At 54.0% G+C, this 15,262-nt stretch overlaps 5 protein-coding genes across 5 annotated transcripts; 3 read left to right on the forward strand and 2 right to left on the reverse strand.

Annotated features, from left to right (window-relative positions):
- Positions 1–168: 168 nt before the first annotated feature.
- On the reverse strand, positions 169–3,048 carry A1O3_04757 (uncharacterized protein; the record flags this gene model as incomplete). The annotated part of the gene is made up of 1 exon (XM_007734885.1): positions 169–3,048. One exon carries the CDS (start codon positions 3,046–3,048, stop codon positions 169–171), a length of 2,880 nt encoding a protein of 959 aa, XP_007733075.1.
- A 1,096-nt stretch (positions 3,049–4,144) lies between these two features.
- On the reverse strand, positions 4,145–6,121 carry A1O3_04758 (uncharacterized protein; the record flags this gene model as incomplete). The annotated part of the gene is made up of 5 exons (XM_007734886.1): positions 4,145–4,896; positions 4,950–5,130; positions 5,185–5,520; positions 5,599–5,880; positions 5,933–6,121. The coding sequence occupies 5 exons, from the start codon at positions 6,119–6,121 to the stop codon at positions 4,145–4,147; spliced, it is 1,740 nt and encodes a 579-aa protein (XP_007733076.1).
- A 1,418-nt stretch (positions 6,122–7,539) lies between these two features.
- Positions 7,540–8,823, forward strand: A1O3_04759 (uncharacterized protein; the record flags this gene model as incomplete). The annotated part of the gene is made up of 1 exon (XM_007734887.1): positions 7,540–8,823. The coding sequence occupies one exon, from the start codon at positions 7,540–7,542 to the stop codon at positions 8,821–8,823; it is 1,284 nt and encodes a 427-aa protein (XP_007733077.1).
- Positions 8,824–9,403: 580 nt separating this feature from the next.
- Positions 9,404–11,922, forward strand: A1O3_04760 (uncharacterized protein; the record flags this gene model as incomplete). Its single annotated transcript, XM_007734888.1, has 7 exons — positions 9,404–9,442; positions 9,503–9,551; positions 9,603–10,303; positions 10,355–10,411; positions 10,460–10,584; positions 10,648–10,846; positions 10,915–11,922. The coding sequence occupies 7 exons, from the start codon at positions 9,404–9,406 to the stop codon at positions 11,920–11,922; spliced, it is 2,178 nt and encodes a 725-aa protein (XP_007733078.1).
- Positions 11,923–13,798: 1,876 nt separating this feature from the next.
- Positions 13,799–15,232, forward strand: A1O3_04761 (uncharacterized protein; the record flags this gene model as incomplete). Its single annotated transcript, XM_007734889.1, has 2 exons — positions 13,799–14,086; positions 14,492–15,232. The coding sequence occupies 2 exons, from the start codon at positions 13,799–13,801 to the stop codon at positions 15,230–15,232; spliced, it is 1,029 nt and encodes a 342-aa protein (XP_007733079.1).
- Between the last annotated feature and the right edge of the window lie 30 nt (positions 15,233–15,262).

Here is a 15,262-nt window from a genome sequence, read left to right on the forward strand (position 1 = left end):
GTAGACCATAGCATACTATGGCATGTCATTCAATGGCAAGCCATGCAAGTCGTAGGCGGTAACCGTAGATCATGACAAGCAGAAGTGGAAATAGTACCACTGAGGTCCAAACCCAGAAGAAACCAATATAGGGAAGCATGGAGGAAGGCTGTTGTTACCTAGACGTACTCACGCCAGCGCAGTCTCGGCAACCGGCGGTGCTTCGCTCTGCAACGTAGTCGGTGCGTCCAGACCATTCAACTCGGCTAACCGATCCAGCTTGTTCAAACCACCGATCGCGGGCTTCTCGATAGAAACAGACAAACCACCGGTCACTTGTTTCCCGAGAGAAACAGAAACTGTCGGGTTGGAATGTTGGTCCACGACCTTCGAAAGAGCTATAGCGATGGCTTTATCTGTTTGGTCTTCGAATAACGTTGCTCCATTGTCTTCGCATAACGTTTCTTCATTGTCTTCAACCAATGCTACCTTCGAAAGAGCCATGGCGATGTCTTGATCAGTTGGGTCTTCGAATAATGTTTCTGCAGAAACTGTTGGGTTGGAATGTTGGTCCACGACCTTCGAAAGAGCCACGGCGATGGCTTTTTCGGTTTGGTCTTTGAATACCGTTTCTTCATTGTCTTCAACCAGTGTTACCTTCGAAAGAGCCATGGCAATGGCTTTATCAGTTTGGTCTTCGAATAACGTTGCTTCATTGTCTTCAACCAATGTTTCGTCGGCGTCGAAACTGTATGATCCTGACTCCGTCGCTGTCTCTGCTTCTTCTTGCGCTGCTGTGTTGTCTTCTTGATCGTGAGTCTTTGTTTCTGTTTGTTGCGTCACCGTGGTTTCATTGGTATTGACGTTCTCGTCGGATAACGATTTATCACATCCGAGAGGCTTACCCTCAAGTCTCTCTTGATCTTCATCATTGTGGTGAGGCTGTGTGGTCGACGTGGACGTGGACGTGGACGTGGGCGTGAGTGTCTTCCCCCATCTCTCTTGCGAGGCAGTGTTTATGCCAGTACGCACGTCTGTCGGAGCAGTATCTTCTTCAGACTTGAGTGGGGCGGAGAGTGGGGTCAATGAATCCGTCTCAGGGCTGGGCGAGGGATCGACGACTGTAGATTCAGTGTCGGATTCGGCTGTGGCGGAAAGTGTGGTCGACTCAGGGCTGGGCGAGGGATCGACTGTAGGTTCAGTGTCGAATTCGGCTGTGGCTGTTACGGTATTGGCACTTGGACTTGGTTTTGTCTCTTGTGCTTCAACCTGAGGGGAAGTTGTGGATGGAAGGAGTGGTAGAGGTGAACGAGGCAGACGGGCTGACTCGGGCAGTGGCTTTCTCTTGACTGGTGGAGTCTGGGGCCCTGAAACTCCTTTCTGGGTCGGCTCACTAGTGGCAAGTGTCTTTGTTGTTGACGGTGGCTCAGTCAGCGACAACGACTCGGTCTTCAATACTGACTCGGTGTGCAGTAAGGGTTTCGTCTGCGACAAGGGTTTCGTCTGCAACACTAACTCGGCCGTTGGCTGGGGCCTAGTCAGCGAGAACGACTCGGTCTTTAGTAAGGGCCCAGTCAGTGGCAATGTGTCGATCTTGATCTCCGATGATGAGTCGGTCTCTGGCAACGATTCAATTTTTGGCAAGGTCTCGGTCGGTAACACCGAGTCGGTCTCTGGTAACGATTCAACCTTTGGCAACGTCTCGATCGGTAACGCTGACTCGGTCTTTGGCACGGGCCTAGTCGCAAACGACTCGGTCTGCAACATGGGCTCGGTCTGCGGCAATGACTTGGTCTCCAAACCTGACTCGGTCTTCGACACTGACTCGGTCTTTGACAAGATTCCAGTAGCGAGCAGAAGAGCTGCGTCAATCAGCTTCGCTGATGCCATCTTCTCCTCTGTCGGTCGACTCGTAGCCTGTGGACGGGCTTGAGACAGCACATCATTGTGATGGAACGGTTCGATCTTCAGTGATGGCTGCTCGACCCGTGGCCAGTCCGCACCCGCTACTACTGCCTCCTGGTCGCGTCCTACTGGTACCTTTGGTATACTTCCCAAGCCCACCATCTCCTTGATCTCCGCCGGATGTTTCAGATCTGGCGTGTCGTCAATGAGAGCGGTTTTCTCGAGCAACAACCTCTCATGATGCTCCCACATTTTCTTCGCAGTGACAACCTCGTGAGTGTCGTCCATGATCTTGAGGAACTTCTCCCACTTCTCTTCCAAGTCACCTCGTGAATCGTACGGCTTGACGACTTTCATGAATGCCGCCCAATCGCGCAGGACCTCGATGGCGCGTTCCTTGCTAACTTCGAACCACTCCTGATGACTCTTCCTACACCAAGGAGCCTTGCACTGCCGTTCGCGGCGCCATTCCTTCAGCAGCTCGTGGTGCGTCAGGGTCTCGACCCGCTGTGCGTGTGGGACCCGGTCCACCCTCACGAGCAGGTTGGGTGTGTACCCGCATTTCGCCCAGTCGTCGAGCCGGCCCGTGACGGAGATGGCGGTCCAGCCGATTTTCACGTGGCCCGGCGAAGACGCCCGGTCAAAGATGTAGAGTGAGCCGGTCTCGAAATCCCGCCGATCGAGCCGCTCTCGCAGTTTGAATGTTACCGAGTGCATGGGAAGCGGGCTCTTCACGTGCGGCCGGAACTCGGAGAGAATAACGGGTGCTGAGATGGACGAGGATCGGGCGGAGGCAGAACGACTACTACGGGCCGGGCTAGTCCTCGCCGTAGGAGCCATCTGCTGGGCGCGGATTTGGATCTCATCGTACCATCGTTCGGCCAGAGGCGTCAACAGCCCTAGGTCCTCGATGCGGTCTTGATGTCGAGCCCTTTGGCAGCAATTGAGCAGGGCACATCTTTCCAGCACGTCTAGGCTGACAGTTTCACGGGGGAGTATTGCATTGATTTCTTGTACAAGCGCGACCGCCTGCGTGCTGTCCTCGTCCTCGCAATCCCATCGGCACCTCGCGCCTTTCTGAGTGAAGAAGATGCATTGGCGCTGCCTGGAGGTATTGAGCTCGTGGTAGGGGATGAAGAACGAGACCTCCGGGTTGTAGGCCATTGCTGGTTGCTGGTTGTACCGTAGGACAGTAGTATAGTAGATCACATCGACACCTACTGGCTCGATTCACAGTGAGGGGCGGCAGGACATATGTACTGTATGGAGTACTCTGTACTTGCGCGGTAGGGTACAGGGTAGCAGTCCGCGACATGGTGGCGTCCTCTGTACGCGCCGAGGCGTTTTCCCAGGCCCTTAGCCTCTGTTACTTGTGGTGGCTTTGCTGGTTTTTTTGGGGGCTGAAGCTGCCACGGCAAAAAAGTGACCTCTCCTTTCCTCGCTTGCGTGTAGTGGCCGTCACATCGCCCGTGCCTTGGACCCCGTCGCGCGATTATTAGCGACTCTGTTCGCGATGGTCTTGCCAAATGGCGCTCAAAGCTGTGTGACGTATGTAGTTAGTACCTTTGCTGAGGGGCTTAGGCTCAGGCTGTAGATTTAATCAGGGGGTTCTTAGGTAGCTGGGTACAGTAGAAGCATTCGTTGTGCCTGAGGTATCACACAGGATCCGTACACAATGTGTCCGATGATGAAAATTGTTCAAGAGAGGGTCCAAATTCAGGCTGGATGAAGTCGTCGTCGTCGTCATCGTCGTCGTCGTCGTCGTCGTCCTGGCGCGGGTGTGAGCAACCCTGGTCCCAAGGAGGTGCCTAGCGGCGATGACGAATTCATGCCGCACCTAATACTCCGTAGTAGGGAGTTAATCCTGGACGCTCCTTTTGTCTGTGAGATAAAAACCACGCGCATGACGCGCCTAGGCACCAAAGCGTCCCTACGACGAATCTGGCCGTAGAGGGTTTGCCCTGTAACGGCGAACATGTCCTAGACAGGGGGCTTCTAAGACATGCAGCCTGGGTTGAGGCCAGATTTAGGCCGCGAAGGGTGCACAACCAGCAGTAGGAGGTTGTTCTATCGCTTGTCTGTCTCGTGATAGTGCTAGGTATGTACGGCTGCGTCTAGACAGTCCATTAGTCAAGAGATCAATTCGATGGCCCCGCCAAATCTTCGCCCACGCGGTCATGTTGTATCCTGGAGCTACAACATGGTCTGTCCCATCCCTCAAGCCCGAACCATACTATCTACTCTATCGTCCTCCACTCCCTTAGGCCCTACCATGACTTGTCTCCGCCCCTTTCTCCCCGAGGTCGTCGTCACGGGCGTTTACCTCGCCTCCTCCCTGTACCTGCGCGGTGCCGGCCTCTTCGCCCCCCTTGTTCTGTTGCGGCACGCCCTTCTTCACACTCTGCCACTCCATCGCCACTGCGCCAAGCATACAAAGACACGCCAATATAAGGCCAACCAGAAACACGTGTCGCAGCGCCTGGTTATACGCCTTCAGCACGATAGGCTTTATCGAGGTGGGGAGGTTGGTCAGCGAGGTGGCACCGCCGTTCTCGATTGTCTGAGAGGTGAAGCCGGGCAGCCCAGAGAGGCGTTGTAGGAGCTGGCTCTGAAGAATGTTCTGACCCACCGAGATAAAGATGGCGCCGCCAAGCAGCTGGGAGAAGAACATGAGGGAAGTGCCGACAGGGATGTCGTGTTTTGGCAGCACAGCTTGCGCGGCAAGGTTGGGTGCCTGAGAGCAGAAGCCTATACCCCAGCCGTAGAGAATCTGGTATCCAATCCACTTGCCTTCAGGCGTGTGAACTTGCAGGGTGGTCAGGAGACCGGCACCAACGCTCGTACAGCAGACGCCGGCGATCATAAAAGGGGTGTAATAACCGACGCGACGAACAAGGACACCTGCCAATAATGACGAGACCACCATCGACAGAATGAGAGGGAGTATGTGGATGCCTGAGTGTACCGCCGATACGCCTTGGATCGCCTGGAACCAGACGGGCAGATAGTAAGCTGCCTCGAATTAGGCAAGATCGGTACTCCATTCAGAAGATTGTGCAACTCACCAAATATCATCAATTGGGATCCGTTGCAGAGCGACGAAAAGGCGCCGGCAAGGATACTGCGCTGCAGAAAGATCCTAGGAGGAATGGTGGCAGTCTTGGGTAAGAAAATCTGGACCAGCCCAAACCCCGACCACAGCACCCCGGTGAGGACAAGCAGAGCAATCATGCGACCGTCATTCCACTGCAGTCAGGTTCAACATCGTGTTCAGATCAGAGTCGAGAGCAAACCGCTTACAGGGTATGTCAAGCCGCCCCACTGAAGCGCCAATATCAAGCATACGGATCCCGGCACAAGCAGAGCGGTCCCAAAAACATCCAGCTGCGCGAGCTTGGCTTTGGCTGGCGCATTAGTCGTCTCTCGCTTGGGGATGTTCAGGAGAAACAGGATTGCCAGCATAGCAACTCCTCCGAATGGAAGATTGATGTAAAAGCACCATCTCCAGGTGACGTTCGTAGTAAAGGCCCCTCCCAGTAACGGTCCAACCACGGAAGCAATGCCAGAAACGGCGCCAAACATGCCTTGATATACAGGACGCTTATGCAGTGGTACGGAATACACGATGGACACAATCTAAGTGCATTTGACGACACGTCAGCATATAAAGTTGTACGTGAGACTTAAGTCGGAGAGGCGGAGTGTATGGCCTACCGCACCAGTGTAGATCCCAGCCGCTCCCAGACCCGCGATGGCTCGCCCGACGATGAAAGCGACTGAATTCGGGGCCGCACCGCACACAACCGACCCGACCTCAAAGAGGAAGATGGCGGTCAAAAAGGTGACCTTGACGCTGTAGAAGGTATAGATCTTTCCAAACAGCAGCTGGGAGGCGCATTGGGTCAGAAAATAGCCAGAGCCGCACCAGCCAATGTCGGTGACAGAGTGGAAGTCGTCCGTGATTCGGGGGATAGCTGTTGCGATGATCAAGCGGTCCTGCCAGACAGTCAGTCCGTATACCTCCAGCGGGTGCAGTGTTTATCCTGACCAAGGCCACCAAGAACGCGCTCACAAAGACGGAGGCGAGAAGTAAGCCGAGCTTCCGTCCAGAAGGGTATTCGATGTCTCCAGAGGTGGTAGTAGGGCTCTGATCCTTCTTTCCCTCTGCATCGGAGGCTGGAATTGGAGCTGTCGCAGCTTCAGCGCCGCTAGGTGGTTGAGTCTTCCTAAAGAGCATTACGACAGCAGTAGCGCCCCCAACGAGGTGCTTCGAAGCCTGCAATGGCAGTCAAGTGTGTGATGACGCAAAAGAGATTTCTACAAGCTGGGATCGCTCAAATGGCATAATAGATGTTGAAACTGTGGAACAAAGGAGACGAGACATGCGAAAGATGGGAGGGGAGGCATGCCGGGCATATAAACCTGTTGCGACACAGCTCCAGGCTGTTGCTCTTCGGCCGATGCGTTCGGCCATCGGAAAGACAAGAATCATCAAGGTTCACTCACAATGTCAACACTATCCAGCTGGGCGGATTTCGACCATCAACTCGAATAGCAAAGACGTCGAGATGCTTGTGTGGCCTCATATGTGGGTGGGAAGGCGCAGGCCCGCACCGGCCGACGCACGTGACATGCCCTCGGAGGCCCGGACTGCGCTAGACCTATCTTGGACTTTGAGCTGCCCGAATTCTCCGAGCGCCCGAATTCTCTCCCTCAGGCTTGCCAGCCTCACATATCGTCAACTCACCTCCGAGGGGCACCTTCCACATTCCTCACGCATTGCCTGGGCTGTCGAGTATGCCAACTGTCTCCCTCATATATCGACACCTCGTCGCGTCTCCCTTCATCGAGTCCCAGCCCCTCCAGCTCCAGCTGTTGTCATGACGCCCCCGGGCCTGCTGCACAGGTATGCTTGTACGCTATGTGCTCAACGTAAGGTCAAATGCGACAGAGGCGAGCCCTGTTCCCACTGTCTCAAGGCAAACGTGCAGTGTCTGTATCAGGCGCCCTCCTCGATTCGACCTCGGAAGAGGGCTATCGACGAAGAGCTGCTCTCCCGCCTGGCTCGGTATGAAGATCTAATGAGGAAGCATGATATTGATTTCACACACTGCGCCAGTCCCTGGGTCTCATCTGGATTGGAAACCCAACCAAAGAATAACGGCCATCAGAGTCCAGTCTCTATTAATTCTCCAGCCAGCCATCTCATTCTGAACTCCGAGAACTCCACGGTGGGCTTACAACGGTAAGGAACTTTGAGAGTTTGGACTAGCCTGGTCCAGGATAACATCATTCTCAGGTGCTCGTGGTCGAGTCTGAAGCCAGAGGTCTGTTACTCCAAGACGGAAAGTTGCTGTGACTCCCGATCACTGACCTGTCTACCATGTGTAGCTCAAATATCCCCCTGTCCTGAGTCTACGCCATAAAGACGACCCGGCTCTCCTTTCTCCACCGTCTCTTCACCACGTCCTTTCTCCCAGTCAGCCCAAACTCGAAGAACTACATCCAGAACCAAGACACATCTACCGCTTCTGGCAAATTTTCGTAAAAACTGTCAATCCGCTCACAAAGATCGTCCATGTACCGACTCTACAACAATGCATTTTGGATGCAAGTTGGGATCCTGCAAATGCACCAAAACCCCTAACCGCCATAATGTTCTCTATATACACACTGGCTGTCACCTCCATATCTTCGGACCAATGTCAGGCGTCCTTCGGTGACACTAGGGACGCCCTTTTGACGCGTTACCGAGCTGCGTCCCTCCAGGCGCTTGTCGCGGCCGACTTTCTCACAACCAAAGAGTTTGAGGTTCTGCAAGCACTTGTCTTGTTCCTTCTTGCAGACCCGGAATCAGAATTGACTTCCACACTGACCGGTGCCGCCATAAGACTGGGCCAAAAAATGGGTCTACACCGAGATGAGAGCGACCCCAAGATTTCGTTCTTCGAGAGGGAAATGCGCATCCGGCTTTGGTGGTGGCTGTGTGGCCTCGACTCCCGAAACCGTGCTGTCTGGCCATCGGGCCTTAAGATACCGCTCCCGGAACTGGGCGAGATTCGCCTTCCGTTGAATATTAATGACGCGGACTTACATCCCGACATGGTCGAACCTCCTGTCGAGTACAATAGACCGACAGAGATGATGTGTGTCCTCATGAAGTACGAAGTTTCCAACTGGCTTCGGTCATCGCCGACATCAGCCAAGGTCTTTGACGCTATGGTTCGAGGCCCTGTGAGAGACAGGCTGTCGTTGGAACTGGAAGAGAAGCTCATCAATGAGCTCGAGGACATCTACCAGGAGAAGTACCTTCGCCATGCTGACAAACGCATACCTCTCCATAATCTGACGTGCGCCATGGCAACCCTTGCCCTCGCTCGAATGCGGTTCAAGGCCCATCATCCCCGTGGCCGCGCAGCTGCCGGTGATGGTGAGGTGTACATGACCGGCGAGGAAGGCGAACTGCTCTTTGCTTCGGCCGTGACCTGGTTAGAAATGATGGATGTGGCCGCACATAGCCAGTTTGCCTCGTATCTGGTCACGCACATGACGACCAGGTTCCAGATGGACGCGTACATCCACATCATCAGTGACCTGCGGCAGCGGCTTCAGGGAGATCGTGTGGTTGTGGCTTGGAAGCTGGTTGAAGATCTGTACAACGAGCATCCTGAGCTGATGCATGATGCTGAAAACACTTTCATTGTTGCTCTGGGTGACCTGACTCTGGAGGCTTGGGAGATGCACAGGAAGGAGTTATTACGCCAAGGTAGTCCAAATCTTGCTGGGGCACCGCAGTTCATTCAAAGGCTATGGGACCAAAGGCAGAGCGGAGCGATGCACATGCCTACACTCCTAGATCCCTACGCTTTGGATGCGCTTGGTAAGGTGGACGACAACGACTTTGATTGGGATTGTTGGAATGATTTCTTGGGGCTGTGAAGACAAGGAGGTTTAAGACTGCTTCCATACAGATATGAAGGGACACATAGGGGATCTTGCGGTCAGTGGGTCTCCCAGGACGATGTCGAACAGCGTCTGTTGGAGTGGCTAGGGTTAGGGTTAGGGGTAGGGTTACATACCTACTTCGTGTGCTTGCCATAGCCTAAGGCTGAGTTCTCGCCTGAGGGCTCGGGCGCGCTTGGGCCTTACGGCCTCTAAATCCTCAGCAAGACCCCAGGGTTTAGGGGCCCTTTAGGCCCCACAACAGCATTCTGGTAGGCGATAAGGATGTTCATTGCACATCAATGATAAGGATCCTATGGACGCCCATACGAGGCAGGAAATCCGAAGCCTGAGCACCTGCGTCTCGGCCTTATCTCCCTGCAAGTGGTGCTTGTATCTGGACTTCATGGCGCACTTGGCTTCGTCCTTCCTCCGTACAATCTCACGGCCCTCAACAACGTCGACAAGAAGTCCATCTTTTGACCTCCTCCATGATCGAGCTCGTCTCACATGGCTACAGTACTAACTCATGTCTACCTCACATTCGACGAAACGTCCCCGACTTGGGGAGCGTACCATGCTTGCATGCACCATGTGCAAGCAGAAAAAACTCAAGGTACGGCCGGCGTGAGACAAGACATCCAGGCTGCATCCATCGCTGACACCGGGATCCTAGTGTGATGGCCAATCTCCGCAGTGTCAGAATTGCATCAAAGCCGGACGAGGTACGTTTGATCGGTGCCCTGCAGGTCCAATCCATGCTTATCATGGTTCAGACTGTCTGGTCGAAGATCCAGCCACGGGCCTCCAGCGACCCCGAGACTACCTCCAGTCGCTCGAGGCTCGCGTTGCCTTCCTCGAGAGCCTTCTTCGGGAGGTCCGTCCAGATGTTGCCATCGACCATTTCGGCTCCATTGGGTCGCTGGAACGGCACACTCTCTCTGATCAGGGGCTCCTGGCAGAAGTATCATTCAGGCATGCCTCCGATGGCCCCCAGGATCAGTCGAACCAACGGTCCAACCTTTCACACAACGGACAGATGCCAATCTCGCCGGGCGTGAGCAAGCATGAATCGGTCGAGCCCGAAGAAGACGTCAACGACCTTGCTTCCGACGTGGCTTTGCTGGCAATCAGTGCCGCCGGCCGTGAACCACACTACTTTGGCCCGTCCTCCGCTCTCTCCTTCTCCCGTGTAGCCTTCCCTACGTTGAGGTGGCACAAACGCCACGACGGCTCCCAGCCAAGCGTCTATAGCGACTCGGATGTCCATCGTGGCACACAGGGCCGCCGACCAGCGTTGCTACCCTCGTCCACTGCTGGCCATGCATTATCCACCGCCTACTTCAATCATGTCCACCCGCAGTACCCTTTCCTACATCGACCTACCTTTCTGGCATGGGAGGAAGACTGTTTACACGCACAGCAGGTGGGCGCGATTGAATCTGTCAAAGAGATCCCATTGTTTTTCGTGCTTATGGTATGGATCCCCTCCCCCGTGGCAAATGATATGGGCTCATCGCGTGGCAAGGTCTATGCGATCGGATCGCTTATCATCAAAAATGGAGATCGTAGCGAAGATGCAGAGGTGAGTCGACTACTTGCCCATCCTGTCATTTTACTCACGGTGATCCAGGCTTACTATGCCACCGCCATGGACTACCTCCCCAGCATCATCGACATGGATAGTATGCAGTCGATCCAAGCGATTATCGCCTGTGCGGTCTACTCCATCCGGTCACCTGTTGGTGCCTCGATATGGTAACAAGACACCGTGCTCGTCGTTCCGTCGAAAAGCTGCCCAATGCTGACGACCGCAACCAGGAAATTGTCGGGCATGGCCATCCGCCATTGTATTGAACTAGGTTATCATCGGAGTGTGAAGAGATTCCGGCCCAGCACTGATGCGCTGACAAATGAAATGTCGAAACGAATCTTCTGGGTTGCATACGACATAGACCGCGCCGTGGCATTGATGCTTGGACGACCATTCGGTATTGCTGATCAAATGATCGATGTCGAGGTATAAGGACTCTTCGCGATGGGAAGGCGTGCACATGGCCACAGTAACCCTGCTAACCCAACCACCAGCTTCCTCTTGATGTCGACGATTCTGCGATCTCGAGTGCGGGAATTACTGGTCCAATTCGACACGGCTCGGATAAGCCACCCACAGCCATGACCGGGGCCATCCACATCATCAAGCTTCGACAACTGTGGTCCAAGATCAGCGACACCATTTATCTGGCGGCTTCCAATGGACCGTCTGTGGGCACCAGGACATGTGCCGCTCTATCAGCACACCTCCCCCATCTTCGGCAGCTGCTCGACGAGTGGTTCGCGGAAACACCAGAACAACTTCAACACCCAGACGGCGGGCCAGTCTCGGTCTTTACTTCGAAAGACTGGTTCCGTCTGGCTTACGACCACACGATCCTTCTGATGTACCGGCACTGTCTCACATGCGAGTTCCATCGACAGCCGTACAACCCCGCCCACAGTACCCACTGCAGCAAAGTACAAATCGACGCTGCCTTTCAAGAATGCGCAGCGAGTGCCCGAGAAATCTGCGTATTGTACCGCAGGACGTACCAGCGGTCACCGGTACGCTACACTTGGGGTTCGCTGCACATTCTGTTCCTGGCCGGGCTCACCTATCTGCATTGCCTATGGAGCTCTGCGACTGTACGCCGGAATGTCCGGCAACTTGATGTGATCAACACCTGCACGTCGTGCAACATGGTCCTGGTCATCATTGCAGAGCGATGGAACATTGCCGCGCCTTATCGAGACCTGTTCGAGAAACTCTCGGAACGGACGATCAGCATGGTCTTCGGAGGCCAGGGGAATGATAATCAAAACATGAGTGCATCATCAGCTCTTTTGTCTGACTCGAGCACCCAAATGGTCAATAGCCAAAGCTACGACGCATTCGCGCAACCCATGTTCGATGGGTCACAACTTGACGACTGGTTGGTGAGTTTGGAAGAAATGAAGGTTCCCGACGAGTCGGAGTGGCTCGTCCAGGGGTTGATTCGGGGATTTGGAAGTCAACAAGACGTCAACATGTTCGGTGACACGTCTGATCCAATGATGTGAGTGCAGTACGGGTTCAATAATCCAACCACTACTCATATCCTGCGCCTTGCTCGAAGTTGCGTCAGTCGCGATGAGTATTTGGATCAAGATCATCTATCTAGGACGATTTCCACTCCGGAAGATAAACACAGATTTGATCGCTTGCAGGGCTGTGTACAATGATGCCGAGTCAGCTACACGGCAAAAGCGCGGCCTCCAGTCCTCTCAATCTTCGCATAGCTCAGACACGGGACCATCAGCCGTGGATTTCGAGTGAAGATTTGATCTCAAGATCCGCGGTTGAAGACCTCGCAACTGAATTGACAATGCGTTACTAAGCCCGTTCTGGAGCAGCTGAGACGGCGGGACAGTCCAACCAGATTATTAAAGCGTCAGAGTTCAGCCAACAGCGCCTATTTGAGAACATTGGACCAAGACTATCGATGCTTACACTTCCAAGGGATCTGAGCTGCTCACGCAGGCGAGAAAGCTTGGTTATCACGGCGCATGACCGCCGTGGTGGGTTTATCAGTGGTCGACAGGATGCGGGTCGATCTGGAAGAAGACACGACGTATGTTTCGAAGTTGGTGGGATGTACATGAAATGTACATGGATGAACGGGCACCGTTCTTCGAAATGCTGCCATTGTCGCGTTCACCCGACTGAACATTCGCCACGAGGAAGAGCCTGAGGATGATGGTGGCGATAACAAAGGTGCTAGAGTTATCGTCTGTGCGCATTATCAAAATACTGCGTGATGCCGCCCTGTGCTCACCTCCGGCTCGCGCGAGTCGAGGGAGTGGGCACTCTTCCCTCACCCGTCGTGGGGGCACCTCCATCTTATTGAGAACTAGGACGACGACTTGTGTCATGACATGTTGGTTGGGTTATACGAAGGCTTTGACGACTTTGAACGAAGAGGGATGATTGGTTGGGAAGTCACTGAAGGATCCGCCAGGAAATGGGCTTATCTCATGTCAATATACGAGGTGAGTACCCTGTAAAAGGTAGTGAAATGGTGAGTCGCACGTAAGGGGGCAGATTTTACAGTCTTCCCTTTTTACCGCCAGTGCAGCCTAAGACACCAGTAGTGGTAGGCGCCTAGTAGGGATCAGGGTACTGTACCGTACCTTGGCACCGCTGAGGATAAGGATACCTTGAGCTTAGAGCCTGAGCCCCAGGGTTAGGGTTAGGGTTAGGGTTACCCTGAGGCCGAAGGGTGTGGCTTACAGTGTATGTAAGCCTAGGGCTAAGGCTACGGATAAGGATTGGTGAGCCCAGGCTCCGACTCAGGCAATCTGGTTTCCACCGAGCCAATCACGGAAGAAGCCTGCCGCCTCCACAGCCTGTAGCCTCCCAACTCCGAGCCTCCGCCTCCGAGCCTCGTCGAACAATTGCAAGAATCGGATCACCACTTTCTCTACCACAGTCAAGCGCTCCCGTCCAAGTTCAGATTTTGTTTCAGACTCCGAAATCCCAAAACAAACTGAACTAAACCGTACCACACCACACCAGAACACTTCACATCACACCACATCATTCACACCACAGTCATTTCTCCCAGCTTCGGAATACTGTACGTGTTAGGCCAGGCCAGACACAGTTCAGTTCTCTAGGGATCTAGGGGCCATCGAGCGGTGTGGCACACACACATATACAGCTTCTCCTAGTATCGACCGGTGTTACACACACACACATACAGCTTCTACTAGTATCGACCGGTGTTACACATACGGGCTGTCTCAGGGCACATTTCAACACCCATTTCATACCACAGCTCCTCCTACTATCTCTCGTGTGGCACCACAGTTCCTCCTAACATCTCTCGTGTGGCATATACACAGCTCCTCCTACCATCTCTCTCATCATTACGTCTTCTCCTCCTACTATCTTATCATGTCTCCCGCCAAAATCTCCCTCAAGCCTAGAGTCGTGGCGCTCGGCCATCCCAAGTACGTGGGTGAAGAGTACCTGGCCTCATTTTCCAACGACTTCGACTTTGAGGTTCTGGAGGCGACGAACCGCGCCGAAACAAAGGCCATGTTGCCTCGCATGGTGGCCGAGCGACCGATTGATGCGTTTGTCATCCGCATGGGCACGCCGCCTTACGAGCCGTTCGACGAGGATCTGCTGGGAGCGATGGTGCCGCATTGCAAGATCATCACTTCTGCGTCGGCTGGATTTGTAAGTTGAAGAAATAGCATAGCATTGTATTGTATTGCGTTATATGTCATTTTATCATATTCTGTCCTATCCTGTCCTATCCTATCTAATCCAGTCCTATCCATGTCGATTCCCCGAATGTCTCTTTTGGTGGCGGTGGTGGTCGTCGTCGTCGCCGTCACCTTCTTCTTGGTCATATCTTATCTTATCCTATCCTGTCCTACCTATCCTACCTATCCTACCTATCCTACCTATCCTACCTATCCTACCTATCCTATCCCAAGTATCTCTTTCCCAAGTATCTCTTTTGGTCGTCGTCGTCACCTTCTTCTGGTTGTTCTAATTCGCAAGTGTCCTCTTTACATGTCATTGTGAATTTATATGTTATATGTTATCGTAAATAGTATCTATTCTAACCATCCATAGAATGAATTCGACGTCGACTGGATGACCAAAAACAACATCTGGTTCTGCAACACGGTGGACGCGGTGGCCGAAGCCACAGCCGACATGGCCATGTTCCTCACACTCGCCGTGCTACGAGACACGACACGAGCCGAACGCCAGGCGCGCGACGGGTCGTGGAAAGCCAACCTCGTGCCGGTACGAGACCCAGGCGGCCTGACGCTGGGGATTGTCGGCGCCGGCTCTATCGGCAAATACCTGGCGCGGAAGGCGGCGGCGTTCAACATGAAAGTCGCGTACCACAACCGCCGCCGACTGCCGGTCGAGGAAGAGCAGCGCTACGGACTCACGTACCACGCCCGCCTGGACGACCTGCTGGCCGCGTCCGACGTCGTCTCCATCAACTGTCCGTTGAACACGCAGACCACCCATCTCATCTCGCACGCCCAGTTCGCCGCCATGAAGGACGGCGCCTTCCTCGTCAACACGGCCCGCGGGCCCGTCGTCGACGAGGACGCACTGATCCACGCTCTGGAGTCTGGAAAACTCACCCGTGCAGGTTTGGACGTGTTTCACAACGAACCTAATATCAATCCCTACTTCCGCTCTAGTGACCGCGTCATTGTCCAGCCCCATATGGGCGGCTTGACGGATCTCGCCTTCCGGAAATCCGAGACCGAGTGCTTTGAGAATATTCGCTCTTTGTTCACTACCGGTCGGCCTGTGGCTCCGGTGAACAATCTCAACTCTAAGCTGGGGTGAACCATCTTAATCCCAAGACAGTGTTGGTGG

This window comes from Capronia epimyces (assembly GCF_000585565.1).
Source record: "Capronia epimyces CBS 606.96 chromosome Unknown aczIQ-supercont1.4, whole genome shotgun sequence".
Classification (NCBI taxonomy): Eukaryota; Fungi; Ascomycota; class Eurotiomycetes; order Chaetothyriales; family Herpotrichiellaceae; genus Capronia; species Capronia epimyces.